This window comes from Entelurus aequoreus, linkage group LG19, assembly GCF_033978785.1.
Source record: "Entelurus aequoreus isolate RoL-2023_Sb linkage group LG19, RoL_Eaeq_v1.1, whole genome shotgun sequence".
Lineage (NCBI taxonomy): Eukaryota > Metazoa > Chordata > Actinopteri > Syngnathiformes > Syngnathidae > Entelurus > Entelurus aequoreus.
The window spans coordinates 23646733-23669698 of NC_084749.1; the positions used below are offsets into that span (position 1 = coordinate 23646733).

At 39.6% G+C, this 22966-nt stretch overlaps 1 protein-coding gene across 1 annotated transcript in view; it reads right to left on the reverse strand.

The window, feature by feature from the left end:
• Nucleotides 1-4520: 4520 nt before the first annotated feature.
• The window catches only part of tbc1d7 (TBC1 domain family, member 7), a 19489-nt gene continuing 1043 nt past the window's right edge, over nt 4521-22966 (reverse strand). Inside the window, exons 2-7 of the mRNA XM_062028136.1 lie at nt 20374-20454; nt 18638-18828; nt 11734-11871; nt 11511-11656; nt 5499-5628; nt 4521-5403 (exon numbers count right to left, since the gene is read on the reverse strand). Coding sequence (XP_061884120.1) covers nt 5317-5403; nt 5499-5628; nt 11511-11656; nt 11734-11871; nt 18638-18828; nt 20374-20454 — 773 coding nt within the window. The 3' untranslated portion in view covers nt 4521-5316. The remainder of the gene's footprint in view (nt 5404-5498; nt 5629-11510; nt 11657-11733; nt 11872-18637; nt 18829-20373; nt 20455-22966) is intronic.

Sequence of the window (22966 nt, forward strand, 5' to 3'; positions counted from 1 at the left end):
CCGTGACCTTCAATCCCTCCGGCTGTACTGCATCAACAAGCGACATCAGTGTGTAAAGGATATCACCACATGGGCTCAGGAACGCTTCAGAAACCCACTGTCAGTAACTGCAGTTGGTCGCTACATCTGTAAGTGCAAGTTAAAACTCTCCTGTGCAAGGCGAAAACCGTTTATCAACAACACCCAGAAACGCCGTCGGCTTCGCTGGGCCTGAGCTCATCTAAGATGGACTGATACAAAGTGGAAAAGTGTTCTGTGGTCTGACAAGTCCACATTTCAAATTGTTTTTGGAAACTGTGGACGTCGTGTCCTTCGGACCAAAGAGGAAAAGAACCATGCGGATTGTTATAGGCGCAAAGTTGAAAAGCCAGCATCTGTGATGGTATGGGGGTGTATTAGTGCCCAAGACATGGGTCATACTTGCCAACCTTGAGACCTCTGATACCGGAAGGTGGGGCGTGGTTGGGGGTGGGGCGTGGTCGGGGGGCGTGGTTAAGAGGGGAATATATTTAAGCTAGAATTCACCAACTCAAGTATTTCATTCATATATATATATATATATATATATATATATATATATATATATATATATATATATATATATATATATATATATATATATATATATATACACTACCGTTCAAAAGTTTGGGGTCACCCAAACAATTTTGTGGAATAGCCTTCATTTCTAAGAACAAGAACAGACTGCCGAGTTTCAGATGAAAGTTCTCTTTTTCTGGCCATTTTGAGCGTTTAATTGATCCCACAAATGTGATGCTCCAGAAACTCAATCTGCTCAAAGGAAGGTCAGTTTTGTAGCTTCTGTAACGAGCTAAACTGTTTTCAGATGTGTGAACATGATTGCACAAGGGTTTTCTAATCATCAATTAGCCTTCTGAGCCAATGAGCAAACACATTGTACCATTAAAACACTGGAGTGATAGTTGCTGGAAATGGGCCTCTATACACTTATGTAGATATTGCACCAAAAACCAGACATTTGCAGCTAGAATAGTCATTTACCACATTAGCAATGTATAGAGTGTATTTCTTTAAAGTTAAGACTAGTTTAAAGTTATCTTCATTGAAAAGTACAGTGCTTTTCCTTCAAAAAAAAGGACATTTCAATGTGACACCAAACTTTTGAACGGTAGTGTATATGTATGAAATACTTGACTTTCAGTGAATTCTAGCTATGTATATATATATATATATATATACATATGTATTTTATTATACATATAAATAAAATAAATACTTGAATGTCAGTGTTCTGGAGGCTATCCAGTAGATGGCAGTATTGTCCTGTTTAAGAGTCTCACAACATTGCTATTTACGGCAGACAAACTGCTTTACGGTAGACTAAACGTGACTGCTGTTGTTGTGTGTTGTTTCCGCGCTGGGAGGACGTTAATGAAACTGCCTAACAATAAACCCACATAAGAAACCAAGAACTCGCCCTCGACCATTCTACAGTTATGACGTCATTGGGCAGGCAAGCTGTTTATTTTGTGGGAAAGCGGACGTGAGAACAGGCTGTCCCCACTCAGGTCCGCATTGAGCTGGAGGGGGCGTGGCCTCCAGCTCCGGCTGAATACCGGGAGTTTGTCGGGAGAAAATTTCTGCCGGGAGGTTATCGGGAGAGGCGCTGAATACCGGGAGTCTCCCGGTAAAAACGGGAGGGTTGGCAAGTATGACATGGGTAACTTACACATCTGTGAAGGCGCCATTAATGCTGAAAGGTACATACAGGTTTTGGAGCAACATATGTTGCCATCCAAGCAACGTTACCATGGACGCCCCTGCTTATTTCAGCAAGACAATGCCAAGCCACGTGTTACATCAACGTAGCTTCTTAGTAAAAGAGTGCGGGTACTAGACTGGCCTGCCTGTAGTCCAGACCTGTCTCCCATTGAAAATGTGTGGCGCATTATGAAGCCTAAAATACCACAACGGAGTCCCCCGGACTGTTGAACAATTTAAGCTGTACATCAAGCAAGAATGGGAAATAATTCCACCTGAGAAGCTTAAAAAATGTGTCTCCTCAGTTCCCAAACGTTTACTGAGTGTTGTTAAAAGCCAGCATCTGTGATGGTATGGGGGTGTATTAGTGCCCAGGGCATGGGTAACTTACACATCTGTGAAGGCACCATTTATGCTGAAAGGTACATACAGGTTTTGGAGCAACATACAGTATGTTGCCATCCAAGCAACATCTTTTTCCCTGCTTATTTCAGCAAGACAATGCCAAGCCTCATTCTGCACATGTTACAACGTGGCTTCAAAAATTGGTCTCCTCAGTTCCCAAACGTTTACTGAGTGTTGTTAAAAGGAAAGGCCATGTAACACAGTGGTGAACATGCCCTTTCCCAACTACTTTGGCACGTGCTGCAGCCATGAAATTCTAAGTTAATAATTCCATCAATCCATTTTCTACCGCTTATTCCCTTCGGGGTCGCGGGGGGCGCTGGAGCCTATCTCAGCTACAATCGGGCAGAAGGCGGGGTACACCCTGGACAAGTCGCCACCTCATCAGAGGCCCAACACAGATAGACAGACAACATTCACACTCACATTCACACACTAGAGCCCATTTAGTGTTGCCAATCAACCTATCCCCAGGTGCATGTCTTTGGAGGTGGGAGGAAGCCGGAGTACCCGGAGGGAACCCACGCAGTCACGGGGAGAACATGCAAACTCCACACAGAAAGATCCCGAGGCCGGGATTGAACTCACGACTACTCAGGACCTTCGTATTGTGAGGCAGACGCACTAACCCCTCTTCCACCGTGCTGCCCAGTTAATAATTATTTTCCAAAAAAAAATAATGTTTCTGAGTTTGAACATCAAAATATCTTGTCTTTGTAGTGCATTCAATTGAATATGGGTTGAAAAGGATTTGCAAATCATTGTATTCCGTTTATATTTACATCTAACACAATTTCCCAACTCATATGGAAACGGGGTTTGTAAGTTATGCTAGGTAACAGTTCACAAAAAAGTGATAATTTCCACAGAACTAAAATGCTGCACTGTCTAATGCAGCATTTTAGGTAGGGTTACCAATTGTTGATTTTACTATTGAAACCTGGCATCTTTTAGCATTTACATCTTGAGTGGCAGACAATTTCAGGATGTTCTTTAAGTGCCAGTGTGTGAGCATAGCTCAGAGATGACGCTCAGAGAAAACTTGCTCACAAAGATGTGTTTTCCCATTGACTTCCGTGGCTAAATAGGATATTTTTTCTTGGAACACTCTGCACTCAGCGTCCATGTTTCTCTTTTTTCACAGAGACATTTTGTGGAAATGAGGGTGCCAAAGCACGATGTGTTCGAAGCAGAAGAAAAAACCCCCGCAAGTTTTGTGTTTCATTTGGGTCAAGGGGGAGGAGCCACAGCCCACTTTACTGTGTACCTCGCGCTCCGCCCTGGCATAAACCATTTGCTTGCCTAACAGAATTGCTATTGCGACATCCAATGGCCACATTTAGAACCGCAGTTTCTTTTATTTAAAAATGCAGCTCATTTTTACATTTAGCAAACTCAGCTCGCGGGCGGAATTAACCCGTTAAGGTTCTGCTGCCATTGCATTACACTAAACTTGGACGTTGGAAAGTTCCCACCAAACATGTCCATTAACCAATGACTGAGAGAAAATCTATAATTATAATGGCCTTGTACTGTGACCAGTCTAAAGTATATATGTGCAATAATCATGTCTTTCATGTAGTATGTTATGGTTTACCTACTTAAAACATTTTCAATATTTAAAGAACAAAAGTTACAAATGTCAAAGAGCGCCTATCGTACATTTCAGATGTATGTATATGATTAAAACATTATACTGTTGTTCTACATGGTGTGGAAATGCCATTATCATGACATTGGTGGGTTTTGTAGATAGGCCTATCCCCGATTTCCATGAGATCATTCGAATTTCTCTCCAGGGTCCTGTGGCAATCAGCGCCCGCCGCTCAGTACTGTTGCTTTTTCTTGGAAAAGTGAGCGAAAAAGGTTTTTTCTGATGTATAAATTGTTTATCTTAACCGAAAGTTAACGCAGCAATGGGAAGATTTTTTTGTTTTCAGCGAAGTTAAAGACCTACCTCACAGTCACTGTTCCTCTTCTCTCGCCACTTCGTAAACCTCTTGTCTCGCCACTTCGTAAACAATGTATCTCAGCGCATTCAATCGATTGCAACTGAACTGTTTGGTTTGTCTTACAAGACGTTTCGCCTCTCATCCGAGTAGGCTTAGATTGGTGAGATCTAGTCTGGACTAGATCTCACTAATCTAAGTCTATGAGCACAATCGGATGAGTGGCGAAGCGTCTTCTAAGACAAACCAAACAGTCCAGTTGCGATCAATTGAATGCCAAGATGTTAATGACCTGGATGAATGAGAACATTCATAGAAATGTAAACAATGTAGTTTGACGCAAAATGTATAAACATTTATCGAACTAAATCCAATACTTATTCACGGTTTACTAGCTATTAGCACACAACTAGTTGCGGGGAGTGTGTATGCAATTTTGAGCAGTGGCAGGGGCTTGGAGTGGACCAGTTAACCCTTGATCAGTCAAATCAGAGTGTAGGTGTGCAGGGGGACGAGGCTGCGGAATCCGAGCATGTTGACCTAGAGGAATGCAGATTTACCTTAAATACAACTTGAGATGTATGGGGTATTTATATATAAAAAAAACCCTCAATAGTGCCCTAGTGGGTTCCAATAGCATTTTAAAAAGCTCCTTTAAAATGTGAGAAAAATAACTGGTTTAAATGTTTTAAGCTCCTACATCACCAGTTTGCCAAATGTATGTGCTGTCTTCATATTTGTGTTACGTGTATACTGTTTACAGTCTACTACTAGTCATTCATCACTTGTAACATCATTGAGACCTGATTGGATGTTTTGGTCTATGGAAGTACAGTATGTGTGTGATGTGTGTGTGAGTATATGCGCAATCGAAAGTAACTATACTTGTAAATAAAGAAAGTGAGATCTCAAATGTTTTTGCTAAGAAAACATGTATGTGGGTGTTTTTTATTGTGAATCTCCAATGATGTGTGTAGTTTCTTAAAGAAAGAAAGATTTGCCAGCTTGTCTTTTTCCGAACGCTTCCTAACACATTTCGCTTCTTTGAGACATGTCTGTTTCTGTAGGTACTTTCAGTGTTCAACTACGTAAAATATACTACCTTGTTTTAACAACAGTTTTTTTTATTCAGTCATGCACTGTCTAATTGGGAGTGTCTCATAAATCAAGTGAATTGCTGGTGAATTACGGGATGGCACCAACCAGATTTCATCGCACGCTACATGGAATGCAATGGAGTGCCACAGTATTTGTGCCATAGGTCAATAGCTTTAGTCACGATGGCATCGGTGTTCTCCTGTGGTATCTGCAACGGAAACACACGGTGAGGACAAAAAGACCTGCAGTATGTTGCTAACATGCGTGAAATGTTCATTTTTGAAGACACAATTGTTTACTTACATTGCACAGAAAGTTGACCACGCCCTCTGGTCGGCTGATTCCCAGCAAAATAATTTTATAGCTGAGCAGGATCTCCAGGGCAACAAACACCAAGATCCTACAGGAGCCACTGATCACCTTGTCCCACACTCTGAAAATATAGATTGTCTGCTATTTGTTTGAGAACATTAACACCCATGCATTTCAAAGAACTCCTGCATAAAAAAACAAAACTACATTTGTCAGCATCATATGTCAAATGTAAGATTCATTTATTGCAGCATCAGGCTTTGATATGTTTCTCTTAAAAAAAAAAGTATGACTATAAAGGCACACTTTTAAAAGTCCTTTGGTGCACATAATGTACGGATTAGTCTGGTTGTGCTTACCGACCTCCAAGCAATTGTATTTGGTACACGGTGTAATGTTAAGCGTGACCAGTAGATGGCAATCACACATAGGAGATACATGTGGGCTACAGGTTGACGCCCTCTGTTCAATAAACGACGCTGGCAAGTATAGGTTAGCAAGCAAGCCCAAAACTTTTATGTTTTATTGAGAATACAGAACATTACACACAGCACTCCAAAATCTTTTATGAATTTATTATGGGTGTACTGAAAATGTGACCAAATCTGCTGGGTCAAAAGTATACATACAGCAACATACATTATCAATGTTGGTGATTTAGAAAAGTTACAATCAAATCAAATTAGCTTCATGGCATGTTCTCTTAACTTCATGTGAGTGATTATGATTGACGACACCTGTTGACTTCTCTGAGCCCATTTAAATAGGCTCATGTGATGCAGTCATTAGACTCGGTTACAAACGGGACAATGGGAAAGTCAAAAGAACTCAGCACATTTCTGAAAAAACTAATCATTGACTTGAACAAGTCAGGAAAGTCTCTTGGAGCCATTTCAAAGCAGCTTAAGGTCCCAAGAGCAACTGTGCAGACAATTGTTCGTAAGTATAAAGTGCATGGCACAGTTTTGTCACTGCCACGATCAGGAAGAAAACGCAAGCTATCACCTGCTGCTGAGAGAAAATAGGTCAGGATGATCAAGAGTCAACCGAGAACCACCAAAAAGCAGGTCTGCAATTAATTGGAAGCTGCTGGAACACAGGTGTCAGTGTCCACAGTCAAGCGTGTTTTGCATCGCCATGGACTGAGAAGCTACCATGCAAGAAGGAAGCCCTTGCTCCAGAAGCGACACCTTAAGGCTCGTCTAAAGTTTGCTGCTCATCACATGGACAAAGATAAGACCTTCTGGAGGAAAGTTTTGTGGTCAGATGAAACAAAAATTGAGCTGTTTGGCCACAATACCCAACAATATATTTGGAAGAGAAAGGGTAAGGCCTTTAATCCCAGGAACACCATCCCTACCTTCAAGCATGAGGTGGTAGTATTGTTATTATTTTTGTGACAAATATATGTGCTCCAATCACTCTATCACAAACAAATAAGAGTTGTAGAAATTACACATACACATATACACACACACACAGTCGCGGTCAAACGTTTACATACACTTCTAAAGAACAATGTCATGGCTGTCTTGAGTTTCCAATAATTTCTACAACTCTTATTTGTAAAAAATGGGGGACATACACGTGTGTGTGTGTGTGTGTGTGTGTGTGTATATATATATATATATATATATATATATATATATATATATATATATATATATATATATATACACACACGTGTATGTCCCCCATTTTGAGGCCTTGCTAAACCAGCAATCCTCAACTTACATCTCAGTTTTAGAGGAGCTTCCAACCCTACCCTACCCACCATTCAGAGTCTCGACCTTCCACCTTCCTACTGCGAAGTCCATGATGCCATAAGGGCATGAAAAACAATAAATCACCTGGGCCTGACTCAATTCCTGCTGAGATCCTGAAACAGGGGGAGTACCTCTGTACCAGAGCAATCCACGAGTACATCTCCCTTGTGTGGAGGGAAGAGAGCATTCCCCAGCAATGGAAGGATGCTAATATTGTCACCATCTTTAAAAACAAGAGAGACAAATCAATCTGTAGAAACAGCACTCCTCTCTGCTGCTGGTAAAGTCCTGGCAAAAATCATGCTCTACAGAGCTTCTGTGAAGAAGCTTTGCATACAACACCGGGTTAAAGAGGCCTCATCCTCCTTTGGGCAGCTGAGGAAGAGAGTCTTCAACAACAATAACCTCCACCTCCACACCAAAGTCTCAGTCTACAAGGCAATATGCATCACAACCCTTCTATATGGCTGTGAGACATGGACAATCTATGCTCGCCATCTTAAAATACTGGAGAAATTTCATATAAGACGTCTACGACGCATCTTGAAGATGACTTGGCAGGATTGTATCCACACTCTGTGATCCTTCAGTGAGTCAGCTGCAGGAGCTTAGAGGCCATTATCATGCTTTGCCAATTGAGATGGCCTGGTCATGTCATCAAATTGCCAGCCAACTGCCTATCACACAAAATTCTCTATGGCCAGCTCCACCTAGGCCACTGCTCTGCTGGGGGCCAGAAGAAGAGGCGAAAAGACCAGCTCAAGATCTTCCTAAAGAAGTGCAACATACCGCCATTTCAAGAGACTTTCTGTCAATCACTCATTCTTCAGCTGCCTTTGCTTTGGCATTGGCTGCTCTTTTTGTCTTACAGTTGATGTTTTTCCAGCAAATCAATATTTCCTGCTTGGTGCCAATCTTGATGTTTTCAAGTCTTGTATACAAGGGTGTAAGGGTTGGTGTTGCCAACTCCTTCCTTACCAATTGTGCCTCTTCAAAAATCTACGTTTTGTTCCACTCAGGTATTAAAGTCTCCAAACAGGATTAGCTTGTCCTCCTTGGGTACCTGTGTTCGCATGTCATAATAGGCCTTTTTTACTTTGTCCTGTGAGTCAAGAGTTGGGGCATGGCACTAACAACTATCGCCTTTTGGCCCCCTGAGAGCATCAGGCGGACTGGCATTAGTCTTTCACTGATCCCCCACAGGGAGTTCAGAGAAGTGGCTGACGAGGTTGTTTTTAATAGCAAAACCCACAGTGTGGAGTCTGGGAACATCAGAAGATTTTTCGCTTCCTTCAGTTGCCCTTTGTCTGCCAGTCTGGTATGGAAGCTGCCTCTTCGCCATCAAAGAGAAGTTGAACAAACGAGGAGAACAAACGAAAACACCATTTGGCGAAAAGAGAGAGGAGAAAGGTGGCCATGTCTGCACCTGCCCCACCGGGTCAGGTCTACAGTTGTCACGTCGATGGCGGGCAATGTGCATCGGGCTGCACAGTGATCAACGAACCCACAAAGAGTAGCAGAGGTCATCATCGGTCACGATGGACACCTAAAGCACATATATATATATATATATATATATATATATATATATATATATATATATATATATATATATATATATGTATGCAGTTGTGGCTGTGCAGCCTTTTGTGATATTTGTGATTAAGGGCTATATAAGTAAACCCTCTATTGATTAATTGATTGATTAAGAACATATGAACGTCTCTCCTCTTGACTTACCAGACGACCGTCTCGAGATCGATTTTTTACAATGAAGCAAAATGGAACAAATATGCAACAAACATGGTGAAACATGAACGCTAAGGACAAAAAAGCACCCACAGATCCATACAATATTAATCCATATAATATCACTTTTCTGCAAAACAGAACTTTGTTGTAGAAATCTGATTTTGTGTCCCTCCCTGACGCTAACGTCTCAGGCTGGCTCCTGTAAACTAACCCCGCCCACTTTTTGCCTGGTCTGATTGGAGCTGCTGTGACGTAGATTACCGTAATAACCTGTATCACACTCAAAAGTGCAGATTCCAACCACTGGAATACTCTCTAGTATTCTGGATCTATAGGTTTCTGTAGAAGTTTGTGGTTTGTGTTTCCACCGCATTTCACAGTTCAGGGTAGTTTATACAAATCAGGCTGATGATGTATGAAGGAACGGTTTAGTATACTGTATATCTATACTGATACGATGGAAATAAACAGATATTAGGTCACAGTTCTTTTACTAAAAAGTAAGTAATTTAAATACAAAGCAATCATATACAAAACGGTATAATTTATAAAATAAAGTGTACCGACATGTTCACAAAAAAGCCAGGCTTTTGTCCGAAATATCCAAAAGTCAGAGAGTCGTCCTCTCGGTAAATGATGAATAGCCTGATAGTTCAAGGCTTAAGATAATTTGAAAAATACACTGCAAATCGTATTGGCGGCTTCAGTTTCGATGGTAAAGGTTTAAAAAAAATTATTTGAAGACGTCCAGCTGGCCGGGTTGAAAAGTTTAACAGGCCGCATACAGGCCGTAATTTGTTTTGGATTATGCTAAAATTTACCAAAATCCTTTAGATTAGTGCAAACTATTCTGTTTCTTCAAAATCATCAGGGATATGAAATTTTCACAATCTAAAGCACGAAAACTAAATACAAGTTCTGGCAATATTCAGTCACTTATTTGTAACATTTCTAGCCAGAAAATACCCTTTCAAAAATTTAAATTGAGCTATGATATGAGTTATTTGAGTATTAAAGGCCTACTGAAACCCACTACTACCGACCACGCAGTCTGATAGTTTATATATCAATGATGAAATCTTAACATTGCAACACATGCCAATACGGCCGGGTTAACTTATAAAGTGCAATTTTATATTTCCCGCTAAACTTCCGGTTGAAAATGTCTATGTATGATGACGTATGCGTGTGACGTCACTAAATAAACGGAAGTATTGGTACACCATTGAATCCAATACAAAAAAGCTCTGTTTTCATCTCAAAATTCCACAGTATTCTGGACATCTGTGTTGGTGAATCTTTTGCAATTTGTTTAATGAACAATGAAGACTGCAAAGAAGAAAGTTGTAGGTGGGATCGGTGTATTAGCGGCTGGCTGTAGCAACACAACCAGGAGGACTTTGACTTGGATAGCAGACGCGCTAGCCGCCGACCGCACGGATGATCGGGTGAAGTCCTTCGTCCTTCCGTCGATCGCTGGAACGCAGGTGAGCACGGGTGTTGATGAGCAGATGAGGGCTGGATGGCGTAGGTGGATAGCTAATGTTTTTATCATAGCTCTGTGAGGTCCCGTTGCTAAGTTAGCTTCAATGGCGTCGTTAGCAACAGCATTTTTAAGCTTCGCCAAGCTGGAAATTATTAACCGTGTATTTACATGTCCACGGTTTAATAGTATTGTTGATCTTCTGTCTATCCTTCCAGTCAGTGGTTTATTTATTTTGTTTCTATCTGCATTTGAGCCCGATGCTATCACATTAGCTCAGTAGCTAAAGAGCTTCACCGATGTATTGTTGTGGAGATAAAAGTCACTGTGAATGTCCATTTCGCGTTCTCGACTCTCATTTTCAAGAGGATATAGTATAGGTGTTTTAAAATACAAATCCGTGATCCACAATAGAAAAAGGAGAAAGTGTGGAATCCAATGAACCCTTGTACCTAAGTTACGGTCAGAGCGAAAAAAGATACGTCCTGCACTGCATTCTAGTCCTTCACTCTCACGTTCCTCATCCACGAATCTTTCATCCTTGCTCATATTAATGGGGTAATCGTCGCTTTCTCGGTCCGAATCTCTCTCGCTGCATTGTAAACAATAGGGAAATGTGAGCAGCTCTCCAGCCTGTGACGTCACGCTACTACTAGGGGCAAGGCTTTTTTTTATCAGCGACCAAAAGTTGCGAACTTTATCGTCGTTGTTCTCTACTAAATCCTTTCAGCAAAAATATGGCAATATCGCGAAATTATCAAGTACAACACAAAGAATGGATCTGCTATCAACGTTTAAATAAAAAAAAATTATTTCAGTAGGCCTTTAATTGCATTTGTGAATCCATGCAAAAACAGAGATAGAATGCATTTGCCCATTTTTAAAGTTCTTGGCAAGATGTACATTTTTTAAATGCAATAGTAAATAACAACATTTTACAGCACGGGTACACAATACCTCAAGTGCAGACAAGAAGGCAAACAGAAACAGCTATGGACTCACCTCTGCAAGCTTGACTCAGGCAGGCAGCCAGCAAAGCAGCGCTTGAACCAGAGGTTGTATGGAAGTTGTGCCAAGGAGCCGCTGTTCTTCAAATGACTTAGCAGGCGAGGCTCTTCTTGACTCAAGTAGTGCTCCAGGCTTTTTGGCTACATTGGCGCCAACAAGACAGAATGGCAGCAATACAGAAAAGAGTTGTGTATAAATGTTGTGACTTGATACTTACAAGGTGTGGAATTGAGTCTCCAAACTTGGTCTGGAACTGGCTGATAAAATTTTTTATAAGCCAATAGCAGTCAAAAGGGTCATCTACGATCTCCTCCATCGCTCGACTGATGCACAGGAAGTCCTTGTTTTCTTCATCCTGGTAAACAGTGTAAGAACTACATAAGTATAGCTGTGCAAGTTTGGCTGTGAAATGTGATTTTGATTTTAAATGATCATCTTCAAGTTTCTTCAGCTCTGTGGACTACCTTCTTACCACCGTAGTTCAGACTTGTAATTAAACAAATGGGAACATCCAGCATCATAGGGGGCAGTTACATGGCGTCAGAAATACTATAAAAGCTGAGAGGCACAAAAATATATCTACGAGCAAATTATTTCAATGCGGGTGCAAGTGTAATATTTTCCACGCGCACTTTGTCCTACGCACACAGATGTAATGACCGCGAGTGCTACACAATGCACTAAAACTGTTAAGCTTGCTTGTCTACAAAGTAGCCGTAAAATTCTGTAGCGGAAGCCTCATATCAGGTTTCTGCCCTGTAGCTGATCAGAAAGCTTAGTAATTTTCTTTGGAAAACATGTTTAAAAAAGGATTGTAATCGTACAGAAAATATATTTATTAAAACAATTTAATGAACAAATATTAATATTTACTTGATTTTTACTATTATTTTCAAACTTTTCGTTATGACAAATGAGAGGCTGCCTCACCTGCCTCTCCTGACTGCATGTCCATGATGCAAGACTGTCATTTTCATCGACTTATAACTTTTAAATAAGCCACACATTTTTTAGAAAAAATAATACCAACAATTAATGCTAATCAAATACAGGGGCACTTATTTTATGAGATGTTGAGATATTTATACATCATAACTGGTAATTTTTTGACAAATATTCACACGTTTTGCTTTTGTTCCTTTAATAAAATTTGAGACCACTGTAGCTCAGGATCATCTCTTCAGCATTTGCACATAGTTTACACAGAAATTACATTTTGTAGTTATTATAATAATATATATTTCAATCCTATCTACACGCTAGGGATGTAACAATAATATAACGATAGCCACGGTAAAATCCCAATGGTTGGTATTACCGTTCTAAATGATCAAAAATCCAAGATTGATAACTGCCCTTTGATAAACTCACGGACTGACTGGCACCAGCTCGCTAGCTTAAATGCTAATATGAAAACAAGTGGCAATGTGACCTGAATACGACTTTTACGTCGTCTTTGGTTGGAGCTAGGTCATTTGTATACACAGCCTTGATCACTTTTTGAAATGACTTCTTCCCTCTCCTGCAGTTGTTTTCCATCATCGGACCCCAAAAGGGACAAGCGGTAGACAATGGATGGATGGATGGACCACTTCCTCCGCACAACAGCCCACTAACACGCTGATCTGTGGTGTCCATGTTTTCTTGTGTAGTAGTGATTTCCTCGCTCATTTACGAAATTCTGTGTAAAAAATAAGCCGCTTTGTGGGAAAAATGCTACTAGCGGTGTTTATCGATTTACGCTGATGTCGCATCAAAAAATTATACCTTAAGTTTCGAAACGCTGATTTAGATATCAAATTAATTATACGATAACAATCACTTACTTGTAGCGCGAGTGACAAGTCAACTCTTCATATACGAGAGGTAGCTCATTTCAACAGATCAACTTGCTTGGTTTTTACTTGATCAAGCTGCGTATGCAAGTGATGTCGAGGTCTGTGCGCGTTTACACTGGAGTCTGATAAAGATCGCATTTTACTTGCAGTGTAATAGGTCAGCTGGAAAAAAAATCATATTTCGAAAAAATCGGATGTGGGCCACTTTGGCCTGCAGTGTAAACATAGTCCAGGACACAACACCCACCAGAAATAATAATAATAATAATAATAATAATAATAGATTGTATTTGTTACAGACATTTCATTTAATTAAATCTCAATTAATCTTTTTGTACAAACTAATATTTAAAAAAATCAAAGCTTAGCCATTCAAACTAAGACTAAAAACAAAACACGAGGAACACAAAACAAGCAAAAAAAAGTAGTTTTTTTAACTGTCTTTTTTTATTTTTTATTTGGATAAATAAAATATTTTAGTATGTGTTTAAGTATTTTTGGACCACATTCAACAATACAATAACCATGACAACCGTCATCATTTGTCAGAGTAATCATGATATGAAATTTTCATATTGTTACATCCCTACTACACACCCACTCTTTACCCAAGTGAGATGAAGGTTTCATGTTCCAAACTGTATGAAAACTCCTATTTCTTGCGTGTCCTAAAAGGCATTCAATCGATCCCTACTGGACTGTTTGGTTTGTCTTAGAACATGTTTTGCCTCTCATCAGAGTAGGCTTCATCAGTTCATGCACATAGACTTAGATTGGTCAGATCCATTCAGTTGTAAACAAATGGCATTCTGATCCCATTCCGTGAGCAGAATGTTTCAAACTTCTGTTAATTGTTCAAGGCTAAATTGCAGAGTCTTTTAGCAATGGTTGAAAGGACAGTGTTGTATGTGGGAGACAAGTGGTGTCGCAGACCACCTCCTCTGTTCAGGGATGTTTTTTTAACCTTGACATTGATGGCTTCCTTCACTCCTCTTTCGTACCATCCATCCTCCCTGTCCAGGTCTGTTCTGTGTCCTTTCATGGTGGAACGAAGGCGTAGGCTTGTGGGTATGAGGCCATTTTGTCTACATCTCAGGTTAAACCTGAGGTGGTTGCGGTAGTCTGCAACATTACAAGCCAACCTTTCATATTCCCGCACCGTTTTGAGGGTATCCAACCCAAAATGTTTAGAAACATGTCTATGAATGTTCTCATTCATCCAGGTCATTGTAATCTCAGGCATTCAATCGATCGCAACTGGACTGTTTGGTTTGTCTTAGAAGACATGCTCATAGACTTAGATTGGTCAGATATAGTCTTACACTTAGATTGGTCAGATCTAGTCTAGCGGCTAGTGCCAAAACCCCAAATAGTTATACTCCAAAACCAGGAGGTTGTGCTTGGGCAAGGATGGTTTCGCCCTATCGTAGTGAGAAAAATAACTGCTTTGATGCAAACACACAATCCTACTGTAAAAGCCAACGACAATCGTTGAAGTGTAATTTCTTGGGTGCAACATGTAATTTGTCAAGAGAAAAAGGTTTTAATAGGTTTGTACATTCGATTTTGTAGGTACCCATATGTCATCCTACAAATTTGATAATATGAGTGTGCCTTAAGCTATAATGTATATTATGTTGATTAATTAAACTTTTATCACTACTGAATTATTTTTATATTCACTTCAACAAAAATGTAGATTTCAACAACATATCAGGTGAGCCGGAAAAGTTATAGAGACCCTAGTTTGTGTCCAGAGATGCCCTCAATACAACTTGTGGAGAATGTCTTGTTAGGCATTTGTAAAAAACAGGGTGTAATGATTGATCGATATATCGATAGATCGATTTATATTCCTAAGAATGAAGAAAATCAATCTGGCCTTCCAGAAGATACAGTATATATCGATCTCACGTCAATTTAAAAAGGTAACTATTTGATTGTATCGATACTAGAAAAGAAAACATTGACTTTAAGAACAGCAGACTTTATGTTTTTAGAACTTTTTAGATAATTAAAGCTCATAAACATTACGTGACAAAATCCAAGATGTCGCTTGCCAGAAGACTACGTCGGGGAGGAGTCTGGGTCAACCTGTTTTTTTTTCCTTCACCGTCTTGTGCAGACCTCGAAGGACATACTCTTAAAAAGGTTGTTATGACTAGGCGACCTTAATAGAGCTAAGAGAGCGTAGCAAATTCAGACTTTTTCACACAACTATGCTGGATTTCTTCTCTGAGCTAGCATGCTATGCTAACCAGACGCTCAGACCGCTGCAGACTGGGGCAACGGACGACAACAAGCCGAAATGAAAGTGCGGCAGACTGGGACTACGTCCTACGGTTCTTCTGGGTGAGGATGACGTCATCACGCAACGTGCATAGTGATGTCAGACAGCAACATTTGCCTACATTTTACAAGAAAAGATTGCAACACTACTACTTGTGATAATTGCAAGGTTGCTATTTCATGAAAAGGAGGTCATACGAGCAATAAGCTGAAACATTTGAACATACAGCATGCAATAACTATAAATTAATGTCGCGTTTTTGAACCGCGGCAATCTAATCCCAGGCAGCAGCAGTGATTGCACAGTACAGTACATATTCCGGTGTGGTTATGCTTTGTTTATAATTAAGAGGCTTCTGGACATTTTTGTTTTAATGTGCCTGACATGGGGTTTCCATGATAGTTTACTATCAATTATTACTCCCAAAATTGTATTCTCATTTACGATTTCAATTTGGTTAACATCAATATGTATTTTCTGTTCAGACGTTATGTTGCAATTACCAAACATCACTATCTTAGTTTTATTTATATTCAAGGATAACTTATTTGTGTCCATCCATTTTTTTCATACGTTTAGTTCCATGTTTACTGTATTTATGAGCTCATTATAGTCATCACTACTGTAGAATATATTTGTGTCATCTGCAAATAGTATACATTTCAGTACTTTGGATGTATTTAACATATTAATATACACATTAAACAGTTTTGGCCACAACACTGACCCTTGGGGGACACCACAAGCAAGTCTGATAAATATTTACCCATTTTTACAAACTGTACCCTCCCTGTTAAATAATTTTTAACCAGTCTCCAGCCATCCCCCTAATTCCATATCTTTCCATTTTATCTATTAGGTATGAATGATTAATGGTATCAAAGTTTTTCTTCTTAGATCAAGAAAGATACCAACTGCATACTTCTTATGCTCCAGTGCATTAGTAATTTCTTCGATAGCTTCAGTTATCGCCATTGAGGTTGTTCTTTTGGACCTAAAACCATACTGAACCTCATTGATCAAATGATGTTTCTCAATAAATGTTTCAAGTCGAGAATTAAATTGTTTCTCTAAAAATTTGAGAACTGAGGAAAAAGAGAAATTGGTCTGTAATTAGTAAAAGCGTGTTTGTTATCACTTTTGAAGAGCGGAGTTACCAGTCGGGAATGACAGGTTACATATATAAGTTAAGGGTTTTACAATATTCAGTATAACGTTTTGAACCAATGTGATGTTGATATCATGGCAGTCAGTGGAGCACTTACTTTTATGAGCCTATGTTACTGTTTCACCTCGTAAATCTTAGCAAGCCTTTGCACGGTATATTTTCTAGGCAGATGACAAAGATTCTTAAAAGTTTACAAAATGTTGCATTCCTTCCACAAGTTTTATTTTGTCAAATTCTACATCTTCCTTTAAATTTATTTTCAAAATAGTGGTTCTATGGTATGTCCCTCTTGTGACTTCACTGTTGGCTTTGTAAGGTCACGTTAGCTCTAAACTGAACAAAACTGATGCTAATACACTTTTTTGCTATTCGTTTTCTCAATTAGAACCGATAAAGAACCGAATCGTTAAGCCAAATCAAAAGTGCAATCGGAACAAGAAAAATCTTATCAATTCCCATCCCTAGTCATATTGGTTGAATTCTTTGCTAAAAAGTTACTGAATCGATTTCAACTCACTGAAACATTTTGGATTGTATCGTTCTAAAAAAATATTGTCCCTGAATTGTTTCGGCAACCACAAGAGATGCGCGGATAGACAATTATTTCATCCGCAACCGCATCACAAAAGTCGTCATCCACCCGCAATCCACCCGAACTAACATTTTATCAAAACCACAACCGCCCACCGCCCACCACCCACCCGTTGTTATATATCTAATACAGACGATACAAGGCATTCCTGTTAAAGAAATGAGACTGATCCAATGCAGCAGAGACATTCAATGCGTGCCACGCAATAATATCTCTTGGCCACGCATTAGAGCATACTTGCCAACCCTCCCGGTTTTACCGGGAGACTCCCGGTATTCAGCCGGAGCTGGAGGCCACGCCCCCTCCAGCTCAATGCGGACCTGAGTGGGGACAGCGGCGACAGTCTGTTTTCACGTCCGCTGTAGAATGATCGAGGGCGAGTTCTTGGTTTCTTATGTGGGTTTATTGTTAGGCAGTTTCATCAATGTCCTCCCAGCGCGGTAACAACACACAACAACAGCAGTCACGTTTTCGTCTACCGTAAAGCAGTTCGTCTGCCGTAAACTGCAATGTTGTGACACTCTTAAACAGGACAATACTGCCATCTACTGGAAAGCCTTCAGAACACTGAAATTCAAGTATTTCCTTTTATTTATATGTATAATAAAAAATAAAAAAATAAATATATATATATATATATATATATATATATATATATAGGAAATACTTGAGTTGGTGAATTCTACCTTAAACATATTCCCCTCTTAACCACGCCCCCAACCACGACCCCGTCAGGCAGTGTTGCCCTGTTTGAGACTGTCACAGCATTGCTGTTTACGGCAGACGACCTGCTTTACGGTAGGACAAAAACGTGACTGTTGTTGTTGTGTGTTGTTGCCGCACTGGGTAGACGTTCATGAAAACTGCCTACAATAAACCCACCTAAAGAAACAAAGAACTCGCCCTCGATCATTCACATGGGTAACAACATTTAACTATGTATTTTTTTTTCTGAATTGGTTCAACCGCCACCCGCCCGAATCTATTTAAAATCTATTTTTTTCGTCATACAACCGCCAAACCCGCGGTTTACCCGCGGACTCCGCGGGCGTACCCGCTAACCGCGCATCTCTAGCAACCACAAATTCAGATTTAAATCGAATCCTTGTTAAAAGAATCTTTACATCCCTAGTAAATAAAAAGTATGCTGGAAAAATTACAACATATTGTACATTAAGTTGTCAGTAGTTGTAAAAAAAAGTTAATTCTTAGTTGATCAAATCTTCACCTTACCGGTGGTGAGGTTTCAGAGCACCGTGGGAGCACCTGACTCTCTAGCTGGAACATACGCAAGTACACCAGGGTGGACGGAGTGGACGAGTTGATGTATCTCATCACTTCCAGAGCCTCCAGGATGTCCTCGTACTGCTCCTTTCTGTAGCTTCCAACCAGGGTATGAGAGTCACGATGGGGCGGCAAGATGCCTGCAAAACATATGAACAGATTTTAAAAAGATGATCTTTATGTGTCATCATGAATACTGGGTAAAATAATTGATCATGAATCAATGTTTTTAAAACTCGCAATTTTAGATTCAAAGGGCATAACAAAGAGGAGGGACTTACCTACATTACCACTCAATTCTCCATGAGCCAGGGAGAAAAAGTAAAAGAAGCCATTGGAACTTTTATTGTCAAAGACTTACACCCGCACTCACTGGCTTCAGGCACTCATCCGTGTCATGCAAAGTAAACATCTGGCTAAAACTGTTATTCTTATTGATTAATTTTGTAGCCGAGACACTTCTAAGGCCATGTCCACACAAACGCAGACACTTAATAAACGCATACTTATCTCTGTATTTAGGCCTCTTGTCCACACGCAGACGAATACTTTTGTCTTTAAAAACGCAGACTTTTACAAACGCTGGCTAAAGTGTAGATATCCAAAACTCTCTGCTTAGCGTATGCGTGTACACGGCACAAAGAGAGACTTGTGGTGACATCACGGTTGTGCGCTGTCATTTCCAAGCTCAACAACACTGCTTTGCTGGCTTTAAACACATTATAAGAGGACTTACTGTATGTTTGAACGTAAACATCCTGCTATTTTCACTCAACATTAATAAAAAAAAGACACATCAGAATGGGCTTTGCGACACTCCCGCCGGCGCTAATGACAGTCAGCTGTTTTGGATATGATCGCTGTGGAACCTCCACCTGATGGGACAACTTTGACAAGCAACATGCTCTGTGTCATAAGAAAAGTGCAACATTATCTTATGTTTTTAGTCCTTGTTTAACAACAAATCATGAAGTTAACTTACGTGTCTTGCGTCCATTTGTGTAGTTGGAGCCGGGCGCGACCGTGCTCGCACGTAAAAAGCGATCAAGCAACTAAAAAAAAACATTATGTAGTGTCTTCCTTGTAGTGTGTACTGATGTTAAAGACAATATACACTTCATTGCACATGTACCATATCACTATATCCATGATTAAATGCTTTTTAATTCCCTTAAACATGCAAAATGATTTCCTTGGCTCGTCAGTGCGTGCTGATTTTAGAAATAATGTACACTTCACTGCACATGTGTAATACATCACCATGTTGCTGAACACGTTATAATTCTATGAGTGTTGGGTTACAGCAGCACAGGCATGCATTCTCTCCTTAATAATCTTCCCAGGGCTCTGTGTATGTGCAGGCTGGTTTTAAAGATAATGTACATGTCATTGTACATCTAAAGTCAAACAAAATAAACATAATAGGAGGTGTAATGGCACCAAGTCAGATATTGCTGCTTTTTTCAGGCTTCCGATTGTACAAAATGTGCATGACAGTAAGTGTGTGCGTTTGTGTGTAGACGTAGACAGTTTTGAAACTACACTTGTGTGACTGGAGATCGTTTTAACCCCAAATATGTGTTTTTGAAACTCTCCTTGTTCGAGTGGACATGGCCTAAGATTGCTGCTGATGTGGTGCAAGTTCACTACTATGTAGAAAGGATAACAGCATGCATGTGTCTTACCTAACAAAACCTTCCACACATGGACCCTATACATGGATGGGAGGGGAAACCTCTGACTGAAGGTGCTCAACTTTTCTAGATCTGTCAAAGGAAGGATACAAGAAAGAAACATTCAAGATACTAGTTGGATACATTTATCATGTATGCAAACATCCCAACCACAGCAAGACAGCCTTGCATTTTCTATAATGTGGTATACCTTCATATCTTCTAAAACAGGGGTCGGCAACCCACAATGTTGAAAGAGCCATATTGGACCAAAAATACAAAAAAAAAAATCTGTCTGGAGCCACAAAAACTTAAAAGCCTTATATAAATGTTATGATGAAGGCAACATGATATAAGTGTCTATATTAGCTATATTAGCCTACTATCAAAATGACTATGTGTCATTTGGCTGACACAAATCTCCGTTGACAGAAATGTTGAAATGTAAAATGTATTCTTCACATTTTTACAACATTGGAAAACATTAGTAAAACGCAGGCTTCTCAGAGGGTGAGATCACTCCTGGAAATGACTGTTTTAGAATGGCCAAAAGGTATAGATGTGTGTGTCTAAATTAAAGGAAACGCCAGGCTGTATTCTTCTAATGGATGTATTACAATCTTTGCAAGCTAGGTAATGTTTGCTGTGGTCTATAACGGCACACAAACAACTATTTGAAATGCAGCTAATATACAGATATGTCATTAGGCATGCAAATTTAAATTAATTAGACAGAGGACATAAGTAATGGAAAAATTAAATGAGCTTGAATATACCTACAAACGAGGCACAATGATGCAATATGTACATACAGCTAGCCTAAATAGCATGTTAGCATCGATTAGCTTGCAGTCATGCAGTGACCAAATATACCTGTTTAGCACTTCAACAAGTCAATACCATCAACAAAGCTCACCTTTGTGCATTCACGCACAGCATAAAACGTTTGGTAGACAAAATGAGACAAAGGAGTGGCATAAAATACGTCTTTCTGTGGCAGCATCGGCGAAAGTTGTACATGTAAACAAACTATAGTTAGTTCAAGGACCACAAAATTAGTAGGACAAAACGGCACTTGCCAAATACTCTCGTCAGTGAAGTATGTTTCATATAAACAGTGGAATTTCTAACAATTAGGAAGATTTGTGTCATGTTTGTCCTCCTACAGAAACCATATTGAAACAAAAAATATATATTTTACCTAATATTTTCCCATTTTCATACATTTTTGAAAAAGCTCCATGGAGTACTATGGCGGTGTTGTGCCAAAATGTGAATGCCTGCCAAAAAGTGATTTCCGTCGCAGGAGCGTGCAGTGCTCACTAAACCTGCATTTGTTGGCTTTGTCTGTCCATAGTGGATTACTAGGTGTAAGACAAACATTGTATCTTCGTGGTTATTGTAACGCTATGTGCTTGACATTTTTTAAGCCTTTATCGTGTCCGGAAAATGACAGTTCTTCTGTGGTATTGATGAGATTTAAAGGACTGTTGTTAGTCCGATGTCGATGTGATAAAACCTCTTTCTTGTTTGGAAGACACATACAATTGTAACTGTTATTTCTAGGCTCCAGCACCCCCCGCAAACTTGAAAGGGACAAGCGGTAGAAAATGGATGGATGGATGGATTTCTTCGTGCCCATAATAAATATTTATCAAGTGTTTGGATGTATTCATTTATGTAACATGTTCATTAAATGTCATATTGCCTGACAAAAAGTGATTAAATGTAATATTTTGATATTTACACATCGCATATTTACACACATATATTTTACTAGAAAAACCTTATGAGTATTACATATATCAAAATCAAGTACCTACTGTAGTGTTTACTTGTTGAAATACCCTTTACAAACCTAAAATATACCCAAACGACCACTTTGCTGCTACCAAAAAGTGATTTAAAGTAATATTTTGACATTGACACATCTTATCTCTGCATATTCTACTAGAATACCCTTATGGGCATAACATATATCAAAATAAAGTACCTACTGGACTGTTTACTTGTTGAAATACCCTTTTTAGAGCGAAAAACTACCCAAATGGCCACTTTTCTGCTGCCAAAAAATGATTCCAGATAATAATAATAACAAAATGTCAAAGCATTTCTCTAAAAAAACAATATTATACATTCTGAAAATTAGAGATGTGTGCCGATAAATGCTTTAAAATGTACTATCGGAAATTATCGGTATGGGTTTCAAAAAGTAAAATATATGACTTTTTAAAACGCCGCTGTACCTAGTGGTACACGGACGTAGGGAGAAGTACAGAGCGCCAATAAACCTTAAAGGCACTGCCTTTGCGTACCGGCCCAATCACATAATAGCTACGGCTTTTCACACACACAAGTGAATGCAAAGCATACTTGGTCAACAGCCATACAGGTCACACTGAGGGTGACCGTATAAACAACTTTAACACTGTTACAAATATGCACCACACTGTGAACCCACACCAAACAAGATTGACAAACACATTTCGGGAAAACATCCGCACCGTAACACAACATAAACCCAACAGAACAAATACCCAGAACCCCTTGCAGCACTAACTCTTCCGGGACGCTACAATATACAATCCCCCACACCCCCACCTCA